The 26426-nt window shown below is 38.7% G+C and overlaps 1 protein-coding gene across 1 annotated transcript in view; it reads left to right on the top strand.

Annotated features, from left to right (window-relative positions):
- Positions 1-26426, top strand: part of LOC124712171 (protein sax-3-like) — an 89837-nt gene that overhangs the window by 16389 nt on the left and 47022 nt on the right. Inside the window, exons 5-10 of the mRNA XM_047242466.1 lie at positions 10681-10958; positions 19456-19660; positions 21226-21542; positions 22605-22838; positions 23558-23783; positions 24432-24547. Of these exons, the coding sequence (XP_047098422.1) occupies positions 10681-10958; positions 19456-19660; positions 21226-21542; positions 22605-22838; positions 23558-23783; positions 24432-24547 (1376 nt within the window). The remainder of the gene's footprint in view (positions 1-10680; positions 10959-19455; positions 19661-21225; positions 21543-22604; positions 22839-23557; positions 23784-24431; positions 24548-26426) is intronic.

Raw genomic sequence — 26426 nt, 5'->3', positions numbered from 1 at the left:
TACTGATGATCTTGCGGACAGTATTAATAGTACCCTCAGACTTTTTACAGGCGAAACAGTTATCCCTATGAAGTACTGGCTCTGAGCACTATGGGACTTAACTTCTGAGGTCATCAGTCCCCTAGAACTTAGAACTACTTAAACCTAACTAACCTAAGGACATCACACACACACCCATGCCCGAGGCAGGATTCGAACCTGGGCCCGTAGCGGTCGCGCTGCTCCACACTGTAGCGCCTAGAACCGCTCGGCCACTCCGGCCGGCCCTATGAAGTACTGTCTGCAACAAAGAGTATAAATACTCCGTCAGGTCTTGGTAAGACTGCCAACTGGCTTTAAACGTTCAGAAGCATAAAACTGTGCACTTCATAAAATGAAAAACGCAGTATCCTACTACTATAGTATAAGTGAGTCATGGTTGCAAACGGTCAGCTCATACAAATACCTGGATGTAATGCTTTGGACTATCACTCGTACGACCCATCCTACAATATTGCTTAAGTGTCTGGGACCTGTACCAGATAGCGCTAACAGGGAATACGAAACGTATACATAGAAGGGCCGCTCGAATGATCACAGGTTTGTCTGATTTGTGGGAGAGTGTCACAGAGACGCTAAAGAAATTGAATTGGCAGACTCTTGAAGATAGACACTAACTAACCCTAGAAAGCCTACATACAAAGTTTCATGAAGTGGCTGCGCGGGATTAGCAGAGCAGTCTAGGGCGATGCAGTCATGGACTGTGCGGCTGGTCCCAGCGGAGGTTCGAGTCCTCCCTCGGGCATGGGTGTGTGTGTTTGTCCTTAGGATAATTTAGGTTAAGTAGAGAGTAAGCTTAGGGACTGATAACCTTAGCAGTTAAGTCCCATAGGATTTCACCCACATTTGAACATTTTCATGAAGTGGTTTTAGATGATGACTCTAGGAATATACTACAGTCCCCTAAGTATCGCTCCTCCATATGTGACTGGAACGGGGAAAATCCCAAAGTAATACAGTGGGACGTACCCTCTGCCATGTGCTTTTCAGTAGTTTGAAGAGTGCAGATGTAGGTATAGAAGCCAGCGTGCAGTGAGTCAGTGACGGAGAGTCGCCTTCATCAACTCTTTGATATCGTCCAACATTATACGTCTATTACGGTTTTCAGCCATACACATCCATGTTATTCCTGAATGTTTGAATGGCATCTGTCAACTTTCTATTAGGTTCGCTTCTCGCTCTTTCCTTATCTTATGGAGTCCAGCGAGAACTTCCTTGGTCCATTTGTCAGTTTATAGACCGACTTAAACTGGTTTAGCATTTCGCAGCGAGCCTGCTAGACTGCTTCCGCCAGCAACACACCAACGGAAGTCTAGTCTTGTCGTCTCCCGTTGTGCTGCGCAAAGCATTGTGCCTGTCAGACCTCAAGTAGGAAACTTTCCCAGACGCGAAAATTTCACTTGTTTCAAGAAACATCGTAACTCCGGCCCTAATTAAATTTAAGCACTGATTTTTGACACTATTAGAGATAAAATCGAAATCTAAATCGCACATCAATTTCACAGTATTACATTATTTTTGTACGAGATGGAGACTTTAAACCTAACACATGTAGGCGTTTTCATTCGCCATTTCCCGTTCCCGCTTCAGCATAGTGCCACTTTGCGCCAGGACTTTCAGAAGTCTGTCTACAATTGGGTTTCAAAAACACTGGCCACCACGGGGAAATCGCTCGACCCTGAACCGACCTCGCATGCCCAGGTCACTACCCATTTAGGCGGATTAGGGAAAGACCGGTGCACTACCTCTATGCCGGTGACAGCCTCTTTCCCTGGCGTACATAGTAGCCACAGGAACGGGCAAACAGGCGCGATCGGGAAACACACTGAAGAGCCAAAGTAAGTGGTACACCTAATAACGTGTAGGGCCTTCGCAAGCACGCAGAAATACCGGAGCACGACGTGGCATGGTCTCGACTGCCGGCCGGGGTGGCCGAGCGGTTTAGGCGCTACAATTGTGTGCTGTCCTTATGTTAGTTAGGTTTAATTAGTTCTAAGCTCTAGGGGACTGATGACCTCAGAAGTTAAGTCCCACAGTGCTCAAAGCCATTTGAACCATTTGGACTCGACTTACGTCTGAAGTAGTGATGGTGGGAATTGACATCATGGATCCTGCACGGCTGTACGAAGGGGTTGAGATCTCTTCTGAACAGCACGTTGAAAGGCATCCCAGATATGTTCAATAATGTTCATATTTAGGGAGTTTGGTGGCTAGCGGAAGTGTTTAAACTCAGAAAAGTGTTCCTGGAGCCACTCTGTAGCAATTCTGGAAGTGTGGGGTGTCGCACTGTCCTGCTGGAATTGCCCAAGTCCGTCGTAATGCACAATGGACGTGAATGGATGAAAGTGATCAGGCAGGATGCTTACGTAAGTGTCACCTGTCAGAGTCGTATCTAGACGTATCAGGGGTCCCATATCACTCCAACTGCACACGCCCCACACTATCACAGAGCCTTCACCAGCTTGAACAACCCCGCCGCTGACATGCAGGATCCATGGATCCATACCCGTACACGTCCGTCCGCTCCATACAATTTGAAAGGTGACTCTTCTGACCAGGCAACATGTTTCTAGTCATCAACAGTCCAATGTCGGTGTTGACGGGCCCAGGCAAGGCGTAAAGCTCTGTGTCGTGCAGTCATCAAGGGTACACGAGTAGGCCTTCGGCTCCAAATGCCTATATCGGTGATGTTTCGTTGAGTGGTTCGCTCGCTAACACTTGCTGATGGTCCAGCATTCAAATCTGCAGCAATATGAGGAAATGCTGCGCTTCTGTCACGTTGAACGATTCTCTTCAGTCGTCGTTGGTCCCGTTCTTGCAGGATTTGTTTCCGGCCGCAGCGATGCTGGACATTTGATGCGTTTACCGGATTCCTGATGTTCACGGTACACTCGTGAAATGGTCGTACGGGAAAATACCCACTTCATCGCTACCTCGGAGATGCTGTTTATCAACCACCAGGCATTACACATCTTCATAATCTGTTGAGCTGAGTCGCTCTTGTTGTTGTGTACGAGTACATACTAAAGTAGAAGGTCGTCATGGTTACATAATATATAACATGAGCTACGTATCACATGTAGGCTACGAGTATATCCAGTGCTCATATTGCCCAATTTGGGTTTGATAACAAGACGACTGGCAGTACTAACAGTCAAATAGTGTATGTGTAGATGTAAATAAGACGTATCATTCACAACTGCAGGGACAATGACTAACTACATTATGGCTGCCAGAGAACTTACGACCACAAACTTATTTCAACAACGTTTATATTCACTATAGTAAAATTTTCCGAGAACGTGTAACGAGTAATACCAAAAAGTGCAGGTGATTTTATTGCCTGAAAGGCTGCATTTGGCGTACGTTTCGGAACACCAGTAGAATTAATACGTTTTGTGGAGAGTTAACAGCTGTTGTACATCGGTTTTCCGTGCACGTATCACTGCTCACGTTCAATGCAAAAACGGAATGCATCTGTTTTCGCAAAGACCACAGCAGTTACTCGGTGCATTCAAAGTTATTGCAAGCTCTGGGAACCTGAGAAATGGCATGCACCGAGCGAGACTGCTTTGCAGTTTACAGCAGGGACAGTGACACCACATTGTATCCAGTTGCGTCCTCTGGAATAATGTGAACCTCAACTAGTCAGTGGTGTAAGTTACAATACTTTTTTGGAATGTGTTGCTTCACTGCAAATAATGCTGTGTTATTTCAATGCTGTAAAAAACATATACGTGATCAGTGATTAACAGGAATTGCTGAAGGTTAGTATGAGGTTTCTGTCACACTGCTTAAGAACATGTTGCTCCTTTACAAAGTATTTCTTTGCATAGTTGAAGACAAAACCCATTTTTTTCTGTCATGATGCTACTCATTCACATACGCGAGCAAACGACCAAGATCCATGGATCAAATTTTTCCACCAAGCGACAGTTGCTGAAGCTTGTGGTATTAAACTGGCAGAGTGCAAGTTCATTATTGTGTGTGTAGACATATTTCTTCAACTCTCGCACGCTACGAAAAGAAAAGTTGTTTCTGGATGAGCAATTGTGCTTTTAAATTGCTAGAGGCGTGAATGGCGCTATTTCTCTTTCATCCGTTAACTACGGGCGAGGCTTCCCACTTGTCAGGTGGAAACGAATGGCGGCCCTCGAGGTCAATTATAGCCTGTGAGAGCCAAAACACCACGCCCGTCTTTATTATAGCGGGCGAATCTTTTTGTGCTCGTTCTAAAAGTGAGAATCGAGTTCTGTAAGTCTCATACGTACGTACTTAGCTGCGAAATATCTTATTATAAGCGATTCCCCGAAGAAAGTTATGATTGGCAGTCGATGTCAGCAAAAAAGAGCAAAACCCAGCGAGGGACACGGGAGGACAACTTGGTCCCTCCCTAAAAAAAAAGAAAGAAAACTTTAGCAATCCGAACACGCATTTCTCTTCGCCAAACTGACAGTGTGTCAGTTCAGTGTCACGTTGTAGACTGCCAGAACATCTAAAGCAGACGTACCCAACCGTTTAGCTTACTTGGGCCACACTGGAACCAATCGGGTATTTTTGGGCAGTACATAATACACCTATACTAAAAATAACCACATAAAAACGCGGTGGACCAATGAGAGAATAGCATCGTCTGGCGCGAGTTCCGTATTGAAAATATTCAATTTTACGTAGTGTTTGATAAACGGAATTTTATGAAAATTTATTTATTAACTTTTACTCACCGCTTTGGCTCTGAGCACTATGGGACTTAACATCTATGGTCATCAGTCCCCTAGAACTTAGAACTACTTAAACCTAACTAACCTAAGGACAGCTCACAACACCCAGTCATCACGAGGCAGAGAAAATCCCTGACCCCGCCGGGAATCGAACCCGGGAACCCGGGCGTGGGAAGCGAGAACGCTACCGCACGACCGCGAGCTGCGGACACTCACTGCTTTGATACCAGCTTTGGGTCGGATGCAGCCCGCGGGCCGTGGGACACCCCTGAGCTCAACTATACTGCGTTCATCGTACGATTAAACCTGATGTAAACATTTCACTACGTGTTCTTCCGCGTTTGACGGAATCTCGTCGGATTTCGTTCCAAGTGTAGTGGAAGCCTAGCTGTTTCGAGTACAGTCAAGTGCGACAATAAGGGTAATTTTATGCTGTGTGTTACGCACATATCGACTCAGCTATAATGTGGAACAGGTTGAACGGCGCATTTAACTTGGACAGCACGGGCCAACCAGCAGGTCCAACTAACCTGCAGTGACTTGAACTGCTGCAGTTAACATGTAAAAAGTTACGGGCAGAGCAACACTTGAGCTTCCAATGTCAATTAACTTGTGAACAGAATTAGATAATATACGGCAAAATTCCGGCAGTACGCTTCTTAGGGAAACATAACATGCTCCCGTTCTTAGGTAACAGTAGTGATGAAAAATCTTAACTTAAACACGGGGTAATTTTTCTGCATGATGTATGTGCGACGAAAAAGTATATTGCAGAGATTTCGCCATATAGTTAAATATTGAAGTCACTTGAAGGTGGTCAGTCTTGCGGTGATGTATGAAGCCTTTGCACATCCGAATCGGGGAATACAATTCAGTACTGGAACTGTCATCTGCTACACTGATGATATTACATTAGTTGTAGTACGTCTGGTGGCTTAAATATTTTGTTTATTTATCGCGACTAATCCCTTAACTTGGACCCAGATCTGTTCTTCTGGGTTTAGATTGCGTTGGTACGGTAGCAAATGTAAAAATGCCGCATTTGTACGGGGTGATCGATGCCCTGAAAATTATTGATTCCCGTGTTTCTACGAAGCTTGTCACTCTGGCTCGTATGAGACCACATCTGTAGTATTAAAACAAATCCAAAAAAAGATTATTTGAGTCTTCTTTTTTTCTCCAAAAAGTTATTTTGTAATGTTTACTTAACTTTAACACTCTTTACCAATAATGCTTTATAAAATATCGATAACTAAGAATTTATATTTGCAATGGAAACTGGAATTTTGCATGTGATATATAGTTAGAAACAAGAAGACGTGCATGTTTCATAAAAATGATGATTAAAAACGTGTTAATTAGCATATCTTTGATAAATTTTTATATTTAAATGAGGTAGGTAGTTGAAGTGCATGAAAAAAACTTGAGAAAGGAGAAAAGCCCACGAGATTCGAACCAGCAATGCCCAAAATACCCGTTTAAAATTCTCCAGGGCTGTCAGTTAAGTCGCAGATACCTTGTTTACATAAACACATTAACTGTATGTAGATAAGTTTTTCTGAAAACTTACAGATCGATTTTCTCTGTAAACTCGCGGAAAACATTAAGTAAACCTGTTTCTCGCCATTTTTAACTGTGTTCAATGCACGTCTTTTACTACGGAGCATGAAGTAGCGTCAGCCATCTCCACAGTAGGCCACGTGTTAACAGCACAACTAGCGTTTATAGACACAGACTGTACACGATTTTTTAAATAAAAACTACGTAACAGAATGTGATTAAGAAAAACGTCGATAGCTGTTAATACATTAAACTACCTTAAAGCTTCATTTTCAGAAACCCAGCAATAAGATATCTAATACAAGCAAGTACGACCTACTTTCAGGAGCGTAACAACAAACAGTAGGGGAAGGTGGGGGAATTACACGCATGTGGGTAATCCCACGCAGACTGATTTACGCAGTTTGAATGGCGCAAGCTGTTCCCAGTTGGTGCTACACACTGCCGGCGGTAGTAACAACTACTATGCGGCTTATGCCAGCCATTTTCCAGTGGCATTGTTGGAGTAGTGAAGTATTGTTTATTTTCGGCGTGTCTCATGTAATTTTGGTCAGCTGTATTTTGCAAGGTAAGTGCTACTATAAGTTCCTTTAATGTAATTCTTGCGTATCAACTACTAACCCTAGATGAAACCTTTAATTTAATTGTAGATTTGTCTCGCTATTTTAATTAGGTGCCGAGTTATGCTTAGGTTAGTCATGAACTTACAGTGGGGTAATGCCACACAGCTGTTGAAGTGCGTGGTATTCCCCCTTGCAGGTTATATTTTCAATACTAACGAGTTTTTTTTAATCTCAGATGGGTAGATATTATAAAAGAAAAAACCAGAAAGCTAAATGGACGCAAGAACTTTGTAAGGCTCTTGATGCCATCAAATCTGGAAGAAAAATAAGAGAAGTATCAAGAGCTTTCGGGATTGATGAAGCTACTCTGCGAACGAGAATGAACGTTAAAAATACCGAGGGTCCAAAACTTGGAAGAAACCCAACATTTTCGACAGAACGGGAAAATGAGATTAGGGATCATGTTATTAAAATGGCATTACATGCATCCAGCTGCGAAAGATTGCATTTGAGTGTGCAGAGGCTAGCAACATTGCAAACAATTTTGATAAGTCCCCTAGGTTAGCTGTCAAGGACTGGCTAGCTCTGTTTTTTAAAAAGAAACCCAAGTATTAGCATGAGAAAACCTGAAGTAACTAGTATTAATAGAATACAGGCATTTAATGACGAAGAGGTTAATGCACATTTCAAAAACTTAGAACATGTATTTGATAAATTTAAAGAGGGGCGAGTGTTCAACGTCGATGAAACAGAAGCCCGAGCATAAATACAGAAGTCCGAGAGAATTTCGGCTCCTAAAGGTGTTAAACAAATAGGTGGGGCCACGTCTTGGGAAAAGCTTAAAAACGTGACGATTTCAGAAGATACCTGTTTAGTTTGTAGAGAGTTTGGGAAGGATGGAGAACTATGGTACCGATGTATTTCTTGTAGCAGATGGAGTCATGAAGAATGTAGTGGCTGGAACACTCCAAAAGGTTACAAGTGCGATCTTTGCTGTATGGTATGAGAAAATGAACTCTTTTCACATAAAAAAATGTGAAAAACGAAAATTATAAGAGATGTTTCTAGAATTGCATTATTTCGTTCTTAAATATACTGTTTACTATTTGTAGTAACTAATAAACAAATAAAAATAGCAAGTATTGTACATTTTTATGGTTTGTTTGTTTTTCGTGTTATTACCCAGTACTTTGCGTGTCATTACCCTCAGGGGTGGGGAATACCACGCATATGCACTTTTTTTATTTTAATGTTCAAAATTAAGGTACTGTTTATAATTATTTATAGACGATTGGAATATGTGGAGAAATGTCCATTGTATGGTATATACTTATTTTCGTAGGTTTTAATGACGTAACGAATGGTTCACATCGATTTTTCCTTAGGTGCGTGTATTTCCCCCACTCTCCCCTACTTATGCCACAGCTGCTGACTAGTAATCGCGTTTGTGTTTGTTTACACTCTGCGTGATGAATGAAGTGTAGTAGCAGGTGTACACAGAGCCAATTTTCGTGAAATCCCCAAACTATTTTGCCACTCACTGCGAAAGTAACATGAGGTCGTCGTCCTCGTCCCCCTCCACTCAAATCCTTGGCACTGTGGTTGCATGTTGATCTGCATGGGGGCTCGGGCAAACACTAAAATAATGTTGAGTAGGGAAACACTATTGCGCAATTGATACATATGCATCCGCGAGTGAATATTGGCCAAGCAGCGCTTTGGATCCGCGTCCACACATTCATGCTGTTGCAAGTGCTCTTGGGTAAATAATATGTAGTGAACCATTACCTGTTATTATTTTGCACGTGATTATCGTGTATCATATATAGGACCTCGGTATTCGCCATATGACGCATGTGTGTAGGTCTGCAGCATTCGTAGACTTAGCCTTCGTCCGTCCGAATATCTGAATGGAAGAAAAACCTGGCTCTTGGCTGATCTTCTGTTTAACAATTATTGGCAGCGGTGCGTTTTTATGCGAATTATTGTTAGCAGCTTCTTGTAGACAACAATGAGAACCAATTCTTATTAGGTGAGCACTTCCTCTAGTCATCGTAGGAGGTTAATAAACTTTGTAATGGATCAAACTAGTCAAAAATGATGACAATGACAACTATTCTAGACCTCGCATTAAGAGGCAACATAACTCATGGCGCCAGAATTATACAGACTATATTCATCCGGTATGTGAGAATGAGAGTACTTGGTGATTTCTAACATACTTTATATACAATTTCAAACGTTTTGGAAACTTTTTCTAACCACCCCACCCTCCACCCCCTCCCACAGTCACACACAAAATGTTGCAAGGAAAAGTTTATCACTTACTACATTTTCACTCTGTTCAAGCAGTTAAACTGCAGCACCAGGAATAACGCTTTAATTTATAACTTATTTACTACTAACTCCATTGGCAACACATTTTGCAGACGTATCCCCATATACCACTGATTTTACGTGTAAAATTGTACCATTGTGCGATACATAGTTCGGCAGATACGACTTTTTATACATGGGAGTTGGATTCTTTAAAGAAGTGGGGTGGGATTTATTAGTATAAAACCACACGATATTACCCTGGCTTTCGGAACGACTGATCCCTCCGTCAGGGAGGAGAGAAGCATAGATTGGGGAAAGGTAAAAAAGGAAGGGCAGGCGCTCATACCTCTAGGTGAAGGGAATCCACGTACTGTGAGGACAAGGGGAGAAAAAATGTTCAGCGGTCATCTGTTGCTTCTTTTCTTTGTTTTATAATATTCATTTTCACTGTTTGCCGGTCGACTCCCATTGTTGAGTAGTGGTCTTCAAAGCCTGCTTTGCTATCGTTTTCCCATGTACATCGGCCAATATTTCTTGTTCGACTGTTGTTGTTTCTGCATTTAGCGAGCTGCTTCCATTTTTTTGCTGTCGTATTTGTTTTTCAGTGTTATCTGTATTATATTTACAGACTGTCTTGTTTCTGTTTTGCTCTCTATTTTCTGCACATTATTTCGTCGGATGGTTTACTGTATCCAGTAACTCTTCGGCTTCTTTCCTCAAATGCCGGTCTTCTTTAGGTCTTCAGTGATCTGTTTCTAAGTTTGTTTTCTCGTACTTAGCGGTTTTTTTAACACTGCTTAGCGATGTATGTGTAGCAACCTTTTACTTTTATTTGGCGAACTCTTTTCCCTTGTTTGGAGATATTTCTTTCTTTATTTGGCGACCTGTTATTTTTGTTTGGCGATCATCCCTCTGTTTGGCGATCGTTTTTCCTCATGTTTTTCTTGTTTTGGTCCTGTGTTGCTTGGTTTAGATCTTCTCCCATTTTGTTGTGATCTGATCATTGTCTCCCTGCGTCCTCATACCACCTGGGTCCGTCTCAAAAAATGGTTCCAATGGCTCTAAGCACTATGCGACTTAACATCTGAGGTCATCAGTCCCCTAGACTTGGAACTACTTAAATCTAAGGACATCACACATACCCACCTGAGGCAGGATTCGAACCTGCGACCATAGCAGCAGTGCTGTTCCGGACTGAAGCCCCTAGAACCATTCGGCTGGCAGGTTCCATCTCATCTGGATCCTTAAGTGACCTGTACTTCCTTTCTGACTTTCCCAAATTCCTCTCATCCTCCAGTGAATTTTGGTTTTGAAGCAATTATAAGAACATTTCAGTACATATCGCAAAAACTGCTGGAAATGGGACAAGACATTCGTTCTAAAATTTTACCATGGCCAAATGACTGAATTGTGTACCTTTAATCTCACTAGTATCACAGGCCACTGTGTAACACGTGTGTTTATTTTGGTTGCCGTAGCTCCGCCGAGGATCACGACGCAACCACAAGACCAGAAAGTGGGTCTGAATGGCGTAGCCCTGTTCGAGTGCGCAGCATCCGGCAGCCCGCCGCCATCTGTGTTCTGGACACGTGAGGGTTCGCAGCAGCTCATGTTCCCCGGTAACGCATACGGCCGTCTACACGTTGCTGCTGACGGGTCGTTGCGTATCCAAGGCGTTCGCCGGGAGGACTCTGGGTTCCTAGTCTGCTCTGCCTTGAGTGTCGCTGGCTCCACAACTGAGAGGGCCTTCCTAGAGGTCAGTCACGTCAATTTACATTTGGGTCTGCAGTGGTGATAGTGCTTCCAAGTGGCCAAAGGTACTTGGATAACTAATAGGGTATATGTGTATGCGTGGAATGACAGAAATCGTAAGGGTGATTGCCTTACACTGAATAATGTAATGCTTTCAAAATCTACCGTATGCCTAGACTACAGTCAAGTACCAATATTTAAATGTAAATACCATAATATATGAATATTATTTCTGAAAATAAATAATACTCAAAAATTACTTTTTAATATTACTTACTTTTAAATATTAGTTATTGACTGTTACTCTAGCTTTGGAACTTAGTGATTTTAATACATTCTTTTATAGAAATGGCGTAATGCAACCTCCTAATTTTTTTTATTAATTTCTAGCTGAGTATGTAGTGTTGCCCTGGTATGTATTTATTCGTTTTCTATTGGTCCATCTCATTCTTTCCCCTTTCTTTGTCTGTCTTCTACTCCCCCCTCTCTCAGTTCATATCCTCCTCTTTCCTTTCTCTATTAATCTCCTCCTCCCCTACTGTCTGTCCACCTCCTTCTTCCTTATCTGTGTCTCTCTATCTGCTTCTCCCCTCTTTCTTTCCATATTATCATCCCCGCATCAGTAGTTTTGTTTCCTTGCATCTCAATGTGTATGATGTCATATCTCCTGAACTATGAATCATACAACAATATACAGGGTGTTTATAAATGAATATCGGGGTTTTAATGCATTATAATATTTATTACATTAAACTTACAGTTATAAATGATATCTCAAATGAAAGAGCAGCTCAAACAGTTTTACCAAGAACATTATAAATGTTGAATGTGAGCACCATTTGTCATAGGGCACACATCAATTCTATAGCCCATGCGCTGGATAGGCCGCAAAGGGCCCAATGACAGGGCTTGCTTTGCATGGCCTCCATGTTCACCTGACCTACTGCCATGCCATTTTTTCCTTTGGGGCTTCATCAAGGATCGTGCATACGTGCCTCCACTACCAGCATACCTCCCTGAATTAAGAACCGGATTGAAGCAACTGTTGCTACAATCACTGAAGACAGAGTTACCAACGTTTGGGAAGAACTCGGCTATAGACTTGATGTGTGCCGTGTGATAAATGGTGCTTACATTGAACACTTATAATGTTCTTCGTAAAACTGTTTGAATTGCTCTTTCATTTGAGATATCATTTATAACTGTAAGTTTAATGTAATAAATATTATAAAGCATTAAAACTCTGATATTCATTTATAAACATCCTGTATTTATGCAGTTACATTCAGCAGTATATGGGAATACGGTCTGCAAAATCTGTTGTTAATGGTTAGTAGTAGCAAAGTAATAAATTAAAATGCCATGCTTGATGTGGCAGTTTTATTGCACGAACAGTGAAAATGTAGTAAGCAATAAATTTTTTTCCTTTCATCATTTTGTGGGGGTTATTAGCGAGCAGAGGTCTCATGTTGTTGTCGCGGTCTTCAGTTCAGAGACTGGTTTGATGCAGCTCTCCATGCTACTCTATCCTGTGCAAGCTTCTTCATCTCTAAGTAACTACTGCATCCTACATCCTTCTGAATCTGTTTAGTGTTTTAATGCCTTGGTCTCCTTCTGTGATACCATCCACACTTCCCTCCAATACTAAACTGATGATCCCTTGATGCCTCAGAACGTGACCTACCAACCAATCCCTTCTTCTAGTCAAGTTGTGCCACAAAATCCTCTTCTCCCCAATTCTATTCAGTACCTGCTCATTAGTTACGTGATCTACCCATCTAATCTTCAGCATTCTTCTGTAGCACCACATTTCGAAATCTGCTACTCTCTTCTTGTCTAAACTATTTATCATCCATGTTTCACTTCCATACATGGCTACACTCCATACAAATACTTTCAGAAACGACTTTCTAACACTTAAATCTATACTTGATGTTAACAAATATCTCTTCTTCAGAAACTCTTTCTTGCCATTGACAGTCTACATTTTATATCCTCTCTACTTTGAGCATCATCAGTTATTTTGCTTCCCAAATAGCAAAACTCATCTACAACTTTAATTGTTTCATTTCCTAATCCAAATCCGTTAGCACCACCTGATTTAGTCTGACTACATTCCATTATCCTTATTTTCTTTTTGTTGATGTGCATCTTATATCCTCATTTCAAGACACTGTTCATTCCGTTAAACTGCTCTTCCAGGTCCTTTGCTGTCTCTGACAGAATTACAGTGTTGGGGGCAAACCTTGAAGTTATTATTTCTTCTCCATGGATTTTAATACCTATTCCAATTTTTTCTTTTGTTTCCTTTACTACTTGCTCAGTATACACATTGAATAACATCCCTGTCTCACTTCCGTCTCAACCACTGCTTGCCTTTCATGCCACTTGACTCTTACAACTGCCATCTGGTTTCTGTACAAAAAAACTTGTGCTTCCTGTATTTTACCCCTGCCACCTTCAGATTTTGTAAGAGAGTGTTCCAGTCAACATTGTCAAAAGCTTTCTGTAAGTCTACAAATGCTAGAAACATAGGTTTGTTTTTCCTTAATTAATCTTCTAAGATAAGTCATAGGGTCAGTGTTGCCTCATGTCTTCCAGCATTTCTATGGAATCCAAACTGATCTTCCCTGAGGTCGGCTTCTGCCAGATTTTTCCATTCAGCTGTAAAGAATTTGTGTTAGTATTTTGCAGTCGTGACTTATTAAACTGATAGTTCAGTAATTTTCACACCTGTCAACACTTGCTTTCTTTGGAATTGGAATTATTGTATTCTTCCTTAAGTCTGAGGGTATTTCGCCTGTCTCATACATCTTGCTCACCAGATAGTAGAGCTTTGTCAGAGCTGGCTCTCTCAAGGCTATCAGTAGTTCTAATGTTATGTTGTCTACTCCTGGGGCCTTGTTTCAACTTAGGTCTCATAAAGGTTTGAAATTATATGTAAAGTTTGTTGCAAGTCACTATGTGCTCTCATTCTCAAGTACTGGATGAATATAATCTGGCTATTTGCATGACGTGAGCTATGCTTCTTTATCACCCTCACCCCTTTGAGAGGTAGGCGGTTCTTACTCCCACAGAATTTTTTTCCAGTGATTAAGTGATTTTTGTACCAAGTTTGGTTGAAATCAATCCAGTGGATTAGAAGGAGATGTGGAACGTACATAAATACATTCATTTTGTAATATGTATGGATCCCTGGTATATAGCCTGTATTTGCTAGTCAGGTATATGTTGCCACTTGAAAATGATGTTGTTTAAAATTGTACTGGTTTTATTAATATAATTGCTTGTATCTGAAGCTATTCTGTTCACCTGTATTACTTTATAATTGCAATGTGACTCACAATTTCAATTTGGAGGAACTTACTGTGAAACATTAGACATTGGATGCCATTATGAAAATGGCTTCTCACTTTGTGGGAAGGACTAGGAGCAGTCAGCTGTCAGACTGTGGCTGTACATGAGATGAAGATCAATCTCCCAGTAATTATGGACCATAACTTTTTCACTGTTCATTCACTGGATATAATGATAACTAGTTCAGAAAAGATCTATTTTTGACAGATTACTCAGTTAATAATTAAACTACTTGTAAGAAAAATTTAACTTTCATGTAAGAATCTTTAGAAAATTAATCTTTTACTTGTTGTTCACATTCTGATAGGTACATTTTGTGAAATACACTAACGAAAGAACTGAATACCTTAAGACAAATTAGAGTCAATTTTATCTACTCATAAAGAAAATAATCATGATAATATTAACATATGAACACGAAAATTGAAGCCCCAATTTTTAATATTAATTATACAAGGAGACCAATGGAACTTACATAATTTGAACAAACTTTGCCATAGATGTGTCTACATAGCTGGTAAGAGTGGTAAAAGGAAGTACATGTTTTCATGTTCATAACTGTGGTGATACCTTCTCTATCATGCATTAAACTCTCCAGTATGTTAGCACAAACCTGCTCAGCATACTGATCAGGTGCTGCAGTACAAATGACACATGAAAGCGACAATGTTTCTTGAAATCGCATCGTAGGGAGGCTCATGTTACGTGGTTCATTTGCAGTAACACACACATACCAGGCAGCTACAATGCGACAACTGTTAGGTCGAAGATGTTGCCAGCAGAGGGCATCAAAGTATCATAGTAATGAAATCTATAAATAATGTTATTTATTCGCATCATTATTTCCCTTGCTTTTCTTTAAGATCAACTTTGTGGTCTTTTACTGTCATTACCACAAAATTTTACTTCAAATAACAATGAATTTTGTGAATGTTCAGATGAAACATATTAATTGAATTCACTAAAGCAAATGTTTAATTTATTTAGTAAAATGCAAATGTCGTGTGGCTAGGGCTTCCCGTTGGGTAGACCGTTCGCCTGGTGCAAGTTTTTCAAGTTGATGCCACTGCGGCGACTTGCGTATTAATGGGGATGAAAGGATGATGATAAGGACAACACAACACCCAGTCCCTGGCCAGATAGCACAGTAAGCCGGTTTCAAACTTGTTTCCAGATGTAAAGTTCAAGTATATAAGCTTGATCAAAGCTGGAATATTCAGGCCTGTTAGTTGGATTCAAGCTTGAAACAAACATCAAAGTTGGCAGAGTTGAAGCTATATTTCAAGCTTGACTTATCAAGTTTGGCTCCAGCTGTATCTACTCATGTGGAATACAGCCTGGTATTTACAGCTTGTTTTAAGCTACATAATTATTAATCTGAATTTATTGAACCTAATTAATTAAATAAATATCAGAATGGAAATGGTGTGAGAAAAAAAAATTATCAAGACATGTATGTTTAAATTTTTCTATTTTCAAAGTGTTTAAAATTGTTTTATTTTAAAATTTAATTATTCTGAAGCCCCTCCGGCCCCAGCACACAGACCAGAGCAGGATCAAATATCGCTGACTTCTGCCGGTATAATGATCCTGTAACAGGTAAAAGAAAATGTTAGCCATACCTAAACATAAAAAATGTAAAAAGTTCAAACTGATCAACCAAAATATAATTTATGCCCCAGATTAGCAAAATAACTTCAAACTCACTGATGTAGTAAGAATCATTAACTAGTATAAATGTCACTGAGTAAGCAGCTGCTTCTGGTGACTTCATTCCAAAGAGTTTAAAAGCAATTTGAAATAACTTTTTGCTTGAAATTTTTAAAGTAAAGATGACATTTGGGTAATTTTGCGATGTTTTCATGAAGAAGCCACACATCATTATTTCTAACAGTTTCAGGGCCATTTAATCTGAATTATAAAGAAACTACTGTTTAGAAAAATGTAGACGTTTTATTCTATCCACAATTATTTTATGGTGAGTAAACCTGAATCAAAATGAAATAAAAGATGAAATCGAAATGAATTTAAGAAATTACCAGTTCAGTGGAACTGAAATGTAAAACAACAAAAAAAGACGAGATTTTAAAAAGGTAAAATAACATTAAGTACTAGAGAGCTAGTTTAAAATAACCTCTTTTTGCTGAACAACTTTTAATATGTAATCTTAGCTGGTAATCCATTTCACTTTCATCCAGGCTCAATTTTTCTATGTAAAAGAATATGATATTTCTTTACGTTACGTAATAATATTTAACATTTGTAATATTAGCGTACTACTAGAGAAAAATGCACCAACGTACCTGTAATACACTAATATCCTCTTCAGACCTGGTGTAGCAGTAAGGCAGGAGACACCACACACTTAACGAACTATTTTCCAGTATAAAACAAATTCCACAACAGTCAACAATCATTAACGCGCGTCACAAAGGTAAAATGGCCGTAAACCTAGCAAAGTCAGTGCAAGGCTTATAAACACTTGTGGCGCTTCCTGTGGACGTCTATGGAAGCTATGCTGCACGCGCATCTGCTGTACAGCCTTCCAGGGAAATTACAGTTTATTTCAAGCTTGGGAAAATTATTTTAATTCAAGCTAAATTTTTACAGCTTGATGTAAACTGTGTAACAGGTTGATTTTTCAATCTTGAATTTTCAACTGAACATAAACTCAATATCCACCTTGAAATAAGCTTGAGTGCTAGCTGTGTGGGTGGAGAAAATCTCCAACCCAGCCGGGAATCGAACCCGGGCTGTTAGGTATGACATTCTGCCATGTTGACCACTCAGCTACCAGGGGCGGACATTTATTTGGTATAATTGGTGCACTGAACATACCAGCAGATGCTTTAGCACTGTGGTTTGAATATTTCTTTGTGAATATTTCTTAAGAGAATACAATGAAGAAATTTGATGCAACAGAGCACCACTAGAAATTGACATTTTGAGTGGTCTACTTATTTTGATTACTTGAGTTACATGTTCCTGTGTTAATGCCACAATTTCCTGAAGTAGATAATTTAGATTCAACGTATGAAGAGTTAAAATTTAATTAACTTTATGAAAGAACTAATTGTGAACAGCATACTATAACTGACCATGTTATTTGTGAAGTTCGGTACCGTGTCACTGGCTCAAAAGTGTTTTGCTTAACTTCTCATGCAGGTTGTGGTAGAACATTCACACAAACTGCAATTACTTGTAAATTAAATTCACTGAATCTTTGTTACATTGCAACAGTCTTTAGTGGCATAGCTTCAGCTCTTCTAATTGGAGACAGAACATTCTTGCACAATGCATTTACATTGACCATACCAACTTTGCAAAATTCAGTGCTCAAAATAACATCAGGCAGTAACTATGGTCAGTACATTATTTCATGTTCATTGATTCTTACCAACAAAATTTCCATGTGTCCACTTCAAGTGCTGAAACTTGTAGACAGATTATTTAGGGATTGGTATACAGACAAATGTAATTAACATAAACTTTTTGGAGGTAAAACTGTTGTTTTGTGCAGTGAGTTTTGACAGATTTTACCAGTTGTTCCACATGGATCACATTCTTCTTTACGTGAGAACTGCATTAAAAGTTGGCATGAGTTTCATAAATTTCATCATTTTACTTTAAATCAAAATATGGGGGCTTTGCCACATGAAGTAGAATTTTGAATCAAATTGATAATTGCCAAGCAAGGAAATTTCCACAGTTTGGTGACGCTATTATTGAAATTTCATGGCATTAGTCAGTACTCAAAAGAATATTATTAACAATATTTCTGGTAATCTTGCAGAAAACATTTATTACATTAAATCGGTTATTCTAGCACCAAAAATAAAGAATGCGCCATAATAAATAACTATATACTCAGTGGTATGCCATGTGAAACAAAAATTTATCACAGCTATGATAAAAAATTTATGATAATGAATACAAAATTGATAAATAATATCCACAAGAGCTTTTGAATTCTGTGTCTGTAAGTAGTTTACTACCACACAAATTACAATTAACAATCAGCAGCAGTTTTCTTTTTATTAGAACTGTACACACAAAAGGAGGATTAATTAATGGAACAAGAATGCATGTCAAAAGTCCATACAATAATGCTGTTGATTACAAAGTTTTAATTGGCATCACACAATGTAAGAGAATTTTGATTCAATGTATACTTACTATTCGGCTACTATTTTACCTTTTCAGTTTCAAAGAATGCCATTTCCAATTATTCCTGTATTTTTTATTATCATTAATAAGTCACAAGGACAAACATTTGAAAAAATTGGGATTTTATTAAAACAACCAGTTTTTATGCGTGGTCTGTTATGCACTGCAACAAGTAATGTTAGATCTTTTGACATTTTGAAATTTTGTGTTTGTGAACATAACAAGAAAGGACATTTAGCAAATGAAAGAATATTTACTAAGAGTATTTGAATATACTGAGATTACGTATCATTAATTTGTACAATAAAGCAATTATTTCCATCATTTGTGTCTTTCATTCTTTCATGCAATCTCTTCGTCCTTTCTTACTCTTTTCCTCATAACATTCTCATAAGACCTAAAAATCTACATAGTGTTCAGGTAAGAACTAAGTATCTGCATACGAATAAATTCCAATTACTTATATTTAAAAAATTTGAGTTTATTTTCGTTATAAACACAATTGGTCAAATTTCGACCATGGACAATACTGGTCTGAATAATGTATCTCAGGCAGCACTACAGTCACAAGAGTTTTAGCTTACTGTGTTTACATACAACAGCCAAAGTTGGTACTGGAATATAAATAAATTTTCTGTAAGTAATATGTGTGTTATATGTCTCATCATCTCAGCTTTACAATATCCTTGCACCTTCATATAACCAAAGTAGCTTTTATATTAGTTGACTTGTCCAATATTATGAACAAATTGTTAGAGGATCAAACTTGGCAATACAATATCCATATCACTTTCCATAGATTGTTTCCAACATTTTCTTGTGGTTCGATGTGTCTCTCCTATGCAATATGCACCTTTACTGACACAGTAAAAAATATGAATAATGCCTTCTTAGATGTAAGTAAGAATTTTTGGTTCTAACCTTGGAAGGTTAAATAAATTGATAAATAAAGTAAAATGGATAATTCATTTTTAAAGGTAACATCAGTAGCTGATGTACCTCCACCCATTGTGGAGATGGGACCAGCCAATCAGACACTGCCCCTGTCATCTGTAGCAGCACTACCGTGTCAGGCGACAGGCACACCTCCACCCAGGGTGCGCTGGTACAAGAATGGCTCACCTCTAGTGAGCCAAGGTCCTCGCATCAATGTTCTAGACAATGGGACTCTTCATATTGACAGTGAGTATCAGCAAATCTAAGGTGATGAATATCTGCAATTTATTCTGTTTGACAACTTTTTTTTTTCACCTTCTTAGTTTACTTCATGAACCATCATTTCACCACTATCACAGACTGTCATCACTTATAATCACTGATCGCAATCATCAACCAGTGAACATCTGACCTAGAAATATTATCAACTGTGTAAAATTTGAACTCTCTGTTGTTTCTCTTCATGCCATTTCCATGTCAGTTTTCCTTCTTACCATGGGTCTTATGCCTTAAGAGTCTAAGTGACTCTCATTTGTTTCTATTCCAGTCTTAGTCGTCTTTCTACATAGCTTCCTGTCATTATTATTCTTTGGGTCTATAAGAACAAAACTGTTAATGTTCTTATCTGTTGTGTCTCATCTTAGCATTATTATGCTTAGACCGTTGATCCATCTACATACAACCTACGTCTTGACTTCTGGTTTCCAGGATGAAATATTGTACTGTGTTCTTCTGTACTTCAAATTCAGTCACAGTTATTCAAACCAAATTTCCTGCACATACTTGTAAGTGATTATTTTCTTGTACTTTAAATTGTCGCTGTATTACTGCTTCATCTGATTCTCTCATTGCTAACCTTAAATTTGATATATTGTTATTTATTACATGATTTTATGGCCTCATGTGTTACAATTTTTGATCATGCATGTTTCACTTTGATACTACATAAAAGTCTATGAAGGATGCATGTGGAAAGAAGATGAGATAGGGTGGCAAACGGAAAGATGCCACCTGGAAGCTACGATAGTATCACTGAAGAAGAAATAGCTTTTTTCTAAGTAACAAGTTTTCTATTTGTTGCAATGATTAGATTAGGTATGCTAAAATTAACAATTATAAAGTATAATTAATTTATTTTGTTAAGTACATCATCGTACATTGTTGTAGTTGGTGTACCTAAGACTAATTATATATTTTTTCTTTTATATTGTACCCTTCTTAACTCATCCCACAATTCTGAGGATTATACTTCACAGAGGCATACACAGAATATGATTAGTGAGTAGAAGACTGATTGAATAAGAGGAGACAGGCAAGGAGCAAAGATGAAAGACATCACTGTCTCAACATTTTTATTTTCACAGTTCAGCTGTTCTATCCCTGTCTGATGTTTCTCTGGACTTTACTTTTTACCTATAATTTACTTTAACTGTCCCAGTCTGTAAGTGTGAACACTTCTTTCCAGATTCCTTTTAGTTACAGTCTGTAGAACAAGTGTTGTTTCCCAAGAATTCTGCTGACAATAAAAAGGAAAGAAAGGAGAGAAATGTTCTTGAACTTCCTAGTTGAGACATGCAGTATAGAGTGTATGTTCACTTATATTTCGCATTCCTACAGCTATTTGTAAATAAAACTAACAGAGAGAATGAAACATTTATACATGAATAACAATAGAAAACATACATATTTCAGCAACTGGAGTTAATAGTTTGTATTTAAACAGATGCTCATTTTTGTTGATAGAGGAAGGGAGAGAGTAAATGTGTAATACAGGACATTGTAAAACAGAGACAACTTTACTTTGTTACCAGACCTCCAGTTGTCGGACTCAGGGCTATACACCTGTACGGCCTCCTCGGAAAGTGGTGAGACATCCTGGTCTGCATCTCTCACTGTGGAGAAGAGTCCAGGTCCCAGTCTGCACCGCACACCAGATCCTGGCACGTTTCCTGGGCCCCCCTCTCAGCCACGCATCCTCAACACCACACAGTCCAGTGTGGCATTGTCATGGCAGCAGGGTCGACCAGGAGCATCACCGCTCATTGGCTACACCATTGAGTATTTCAGTTCAGACTTGCAGACTGGCTGGGTTGTGGCTGCCAACAGAGTGACATCAGAGGCTATCACAGTACGTCACATCCTTGCTAAAAAGTATCATTGATTTTATATGTAATCTGACTGTGTCCTGATAACAGAATGCTGAATTAGTTTTTAAATAATTGCAAGAATATCAGTATGACTTCACTAAAAGATGTTGTATGTAGCATGAAGTCTGATCTGAAAATATTTTTTGTTTGACACTAGTAGGGATACTCAAGCCATCCAGCATTAATCATTTACATTTCACAACATACAAATTCCTACATAATACCCGAAGTTACTGTAATCACAAAATTATAATGGTATACTCTAAAAAAATTTTCTGGATGATATGAAAATAATCACTCTAAGCTTTCATAAGAATGTCTCAACAAAAGAAATATACTGATAAGTCTAAAGCAACACATACTTAACTCATTTACACAACCGCATTGTTGCTTGTGAAATACAGATGCAGCACAGATGTTTCAAGAAATTTCTGAGCATATGTTTGCATTGATTCAGTGAATCCACAGATAACAAAAGTCAAGATGCCTAGATGGGGTTTGCAGCTCTTCCTTCCAAAGGGACAGTTCTCATTTTAAACTTCAGGATTGCGAACAAACTTCAAAAATATGATCTTTCATTTCTGGAAGTTATTTTAACATCAAAATGATTAATACTTTTGTGACAAAAAATTCCGTACAGGCAGGGAAGGTCTCATTCCTGCTTTGTGATGAGAAAGTGAGTGACTGGGATTAATTTTTTAAATTTCACATTTTCAACTGTTTATATATATACATATATGGGTCATTTGTGACAATGGTAATATACTATCTAGCCATATTAAAAAAATTAACTTGTACAGCCAATAGACTACCTGCAGCAATGTTTGTATCGCATGCTGCACAAATACCACCGAATTCAACTGGCCTACACTAGTATCTAAGCCAAAATACTGGACTGAAATCTAAATTTTTCCCTTTGTGCTATACAGATGTAGATGTTTTCTTTTAAATATTTAGAATGTTTATTATCTATGATGCTGGAGCTCTTTATTCCTTTTTAATTGTCAATTGTATTTTCTTATATTGGCATTTCTGTTAAACAGGTAACAGACCTGAAGCCAGACACTTCATACATTTTTCTTGTGAGGGCAGAGAATAGCCATGGACTGTCAGTACCAAGCCCTGTCTCAAGTGTAGCTAAAACACTGAGTTCTGCTGATCAGAGAACCGTTCCTCGTTATGAACTTGATGAAGCCCGGAGTCGTCTAAGTACTAAGGTGGTTGTGTTGCGAGATGTGATGCCTCTCAGCTCCACATCAGTGCGACTTGTTTGGGATGTAAGTTACAGTTAATCAGAATAAATCAAAACTGCTAGTCAATTCTGTTGCCACATTTTATTTTGGAATATTTCTTGTCAATAATTTAGAGGTGATTCATTATGGTGGCTGGAGATATGATATTAAACGGGAGACAATTATCAGAATGAATAAATCACTCAAATTCCATTGAAGAGTACAATGTGCAAATAAAGGAAGCACAGTGAGGGCTGTTTAACTTCTGTCCACTTGAAATAATGATAATGTAAATTAACTGTGTCACTTACTTATTTTCCATTCTCTCTCTCTCTGTCTGTCTCTCTCTCTCTCTCTCTCTCTCTCTCTCTCTCTCTCTCTCTCTCTCTCGCACACACAAAAAAAAACACACACACACACACTCACACATACCAAGTCTAGTTATTGCACACCTTCAGGGGGGGGGGGGGGGCATGGTTTTCTTTTAGCAAATAGTCCCATTAAAAGATTAATGGTTTTTCAGTTTTCTGATAAAGCACCACCAGGAGATCTGAAGAGATAAAGAGGAGGAAGTAGATAATTGTGGTGAATATCATTAAGAAAGAAACATCCACCAAGAACCTAGGGTTTTGATAGATCTCATACAACATTGAGTTTTCATTATTCCAAAATTGCAAATGCACCTTTAGTATTTTATTTGCTAATTTTACTACAAGATACATTTACACTATGAAATAGAGAGTAATAATGTTCTTATTGTCTAGATTTTGTCTGGTGAGGAGTACGTCGAAGGACTGTATGTCCGATTCTGTGATCTCTCTGGTGGCTCTCAGAAATACAATATGGTAACAGTTCTGAATGCTGGCGCCACTACCAATACAGTGACGAACCTCAGGAAGTTCACAAAGTATGAGTTCTTTCTTGTACCATTCTACAAATCTGTGGAAGGACAGCCATCAAACTCAAAGCATGTGCAAACTTTGGAAGATGGTATGTGAATTTCCTATTACTGCAAGTATCTCTAAAATTAAATAGTTTGATATAATAACCACTAGTAATTGGATTTCAATGAAGCAATTTAATGGTTTTATTAAATTTCTAATTATTGAACTTCTCCAACTTATAAGCTGAAAACTAGTAGACTCACTACCAACTACATATTAATTTTAGGAAGAACTCGTAATTCTCTACCTAATGTCCACTGCCACAAAATAATTGTGTGGCTTTTCTGTCTTTATTTGAGTGCAATGTTAATGATTCTGTCCCTCATAGACTTTTATTTATGATATGTCTCTGCAATAAAACATTCATGAAAAGAAAACATCCATGAAAAGCCTTGTAACATTGTATTACCATCTGAATGTAGTTCTGTTTGACTGTAGACTAGCAACCAAAATTTTTAAAAAATAAAGTAAAACTGTTTATAATTGTAGGCCTACATAAAATTCCTTAATGCAGTGTTGATCTTCTTAAGATTATATTGAGTAATTTACAGTGAGAATCTCAATTAAGATTCTATTCTACTTTTCACAGTTCATTATATATATATTGATATAATGCAGTTTCAGTTGTCATTAACAAATAAACACTATATATATTGATATAATATAGTCTCAATTATCATTAACAAACTTCCAGTACCTTCTGCTCCACCGGACAATGTCCAAGTTGGTATGCTGAACACAACTGCAGCATTTGTTCGCTGGTCTCCACCTCCACCACAACATCATAATGGAATTCTCCTTGGATACAAGGTACTACAAATATTTTCCTATAAATGCCACGTATATCAACATAAATGTTGTTACTAATACTACTGCCAATGTTAATTCCTTCTTCTTCTTCTTCTTCTTCTTCTTTTTCTGCTACTACTACTACTACTACTACTACTACTACCACCACATACTTACTATCACTGACTATCCCAACCACACCAGCTGCTATTATCAATTAAAAACCCTTGCTACAGAATCAGTTGATCCTTTTGTCCTGAATGTCATTCACTTTTCCAGTTACAGTATTTCAGAATAAACTGTGACTTCATTTTTCTCAAAAATTAACTATATAGATTTGTCAGTTTCATTTGACATCGAGAAACTGAGGTTTTAGTGTTGCCATTATTCTTTCAACAAAATGATGATAATGATATTTCATTTTGTAATATAAATAGTGGCACTGAAATTCTACATATTATGAACTCCAAATGTCCTTTGAGCTTAATCTTGTTGCAGAATGTTGAGCATTTTCGAATATAAATGTTAAAGCTTTCTGAAATAACATTTTATTAATCAATGAGTATGTGCACAATGACAACTACGACATACTCCCAGAATACTTAATCACCACTGAGGAATTACAACACAAAGGAGTAAAAAAAAAAAAAAAAAAAAAAAGAAGAAGAAGAAGAAGAAACTGTTGGTATCAGTTTACATATCTCAACATGTCCCCATAAACTGACATCGACAAAAGTATGAAGTCTAAATCTACAGTCACTCCTTCACTTATTTCACAAGGCCACAGTTTCTTACACGTTTCATGTCTGCCATTACTAAGTGGTTTTATGAAAGCATTGGCTAAGATTTCTTAAGAAAGCAGATGTTCAACATTAATAACACATGAGTCAACATGCCTTATTATAAAATTATACTTAATATGCTTGTATCTAGAGTTTGTCACTAGATTCTTGGCTAACTGGAAGGCTTCTTTATTATCACAGTATACTGTAAGTGACTTTATGACACTGCCTGGTTCTACCTTAGACATAAGTTGTCTTAACCACAGTAAATCCTGAATAGTCGATGCCAAGACCATATATTGAGCTCCACTATTAGGAAGTCCAGTAGTTTTTTGTTTTAAGGCAATGATTATACCTGCTAAGGAAATTTACAGCAAAACACATATCAGGTCTGGAGATTTGGGATAGATATTGAAGACTTCCTGTTGTCCCTTGGTAAGGTGCCTCTTAGCCCACCCGGTTGGCTGTGCGGTCTAACGCACAGCTTTCCGGGCGGGAAGGAGCGTCTGGTCCCCGGCACGAATCCGCCCAGCAGATTTGTGTCGAGGTCCGGTTTTCCATCTGCCTCGGCGAATCCTTCTCAGTTACACTATGTTGGCGATTGCTGCACAAACAAGTTCTCCACGTATGCACACACCACCATTACTCTACCACGCAAACATAGGGGTTATATTCATCTGGTGTGAGATGTTCCCTGGGGGGTCCACCGGCGGCCGAACCGCACAATAACCCTGGGTTCGGTGTGGGGCGGTGGAGGGGTGAAGTGGACTGCGGTAGTCGTTGTGGGGTTGTGGACCACTGCGGCTGCGGCTGGGACGGGGCCTCTCCATCGTTTCTAGGTCCCTGGTTAACATACAATACAATACAAGGTGCCTCTTGGACACGCAAGTTGCCGAAGTGTTGTCAACTCGAAAGACTTGCACCAGGTGAACAGTCTACCTGATGGGAGGCCCTAGCCACATGGTCACTACTGACTTGCATTTATCTAATTTGGTTGTGGTTAATTATCTAAGCAAACCCACTGTGAGTGAGTCCAGAGTCTTCAAATGATTTTTTAAAGTCCACCCAGGTTTCTGCTGCCATTTTTTTGTCCTTTATATTGGAATAATTCAACTGTT

This window comes from Schistocerca piceifrons, chromosome 8 (assembly GCF_021461385.2).
Source record: "Schistocerca piceifrons isolate TAMUIC-IGC-003096 chromosome 8, iqSchPice1.1, whole genome shotgun sequence".
In the NCBI taxonomy this organism is placed as follows: domain Eukaryota; kingdom Metazoa; phylum Arthropoda; class Insecta; order Orthoptera; family Acrididae; genus Schistocerca; species Schistocerca piceifrons.
Note: the sequence above shows the minus strand (reverse complement) of the source record. Positions and strands in the feature narration are given on the sequence as shown.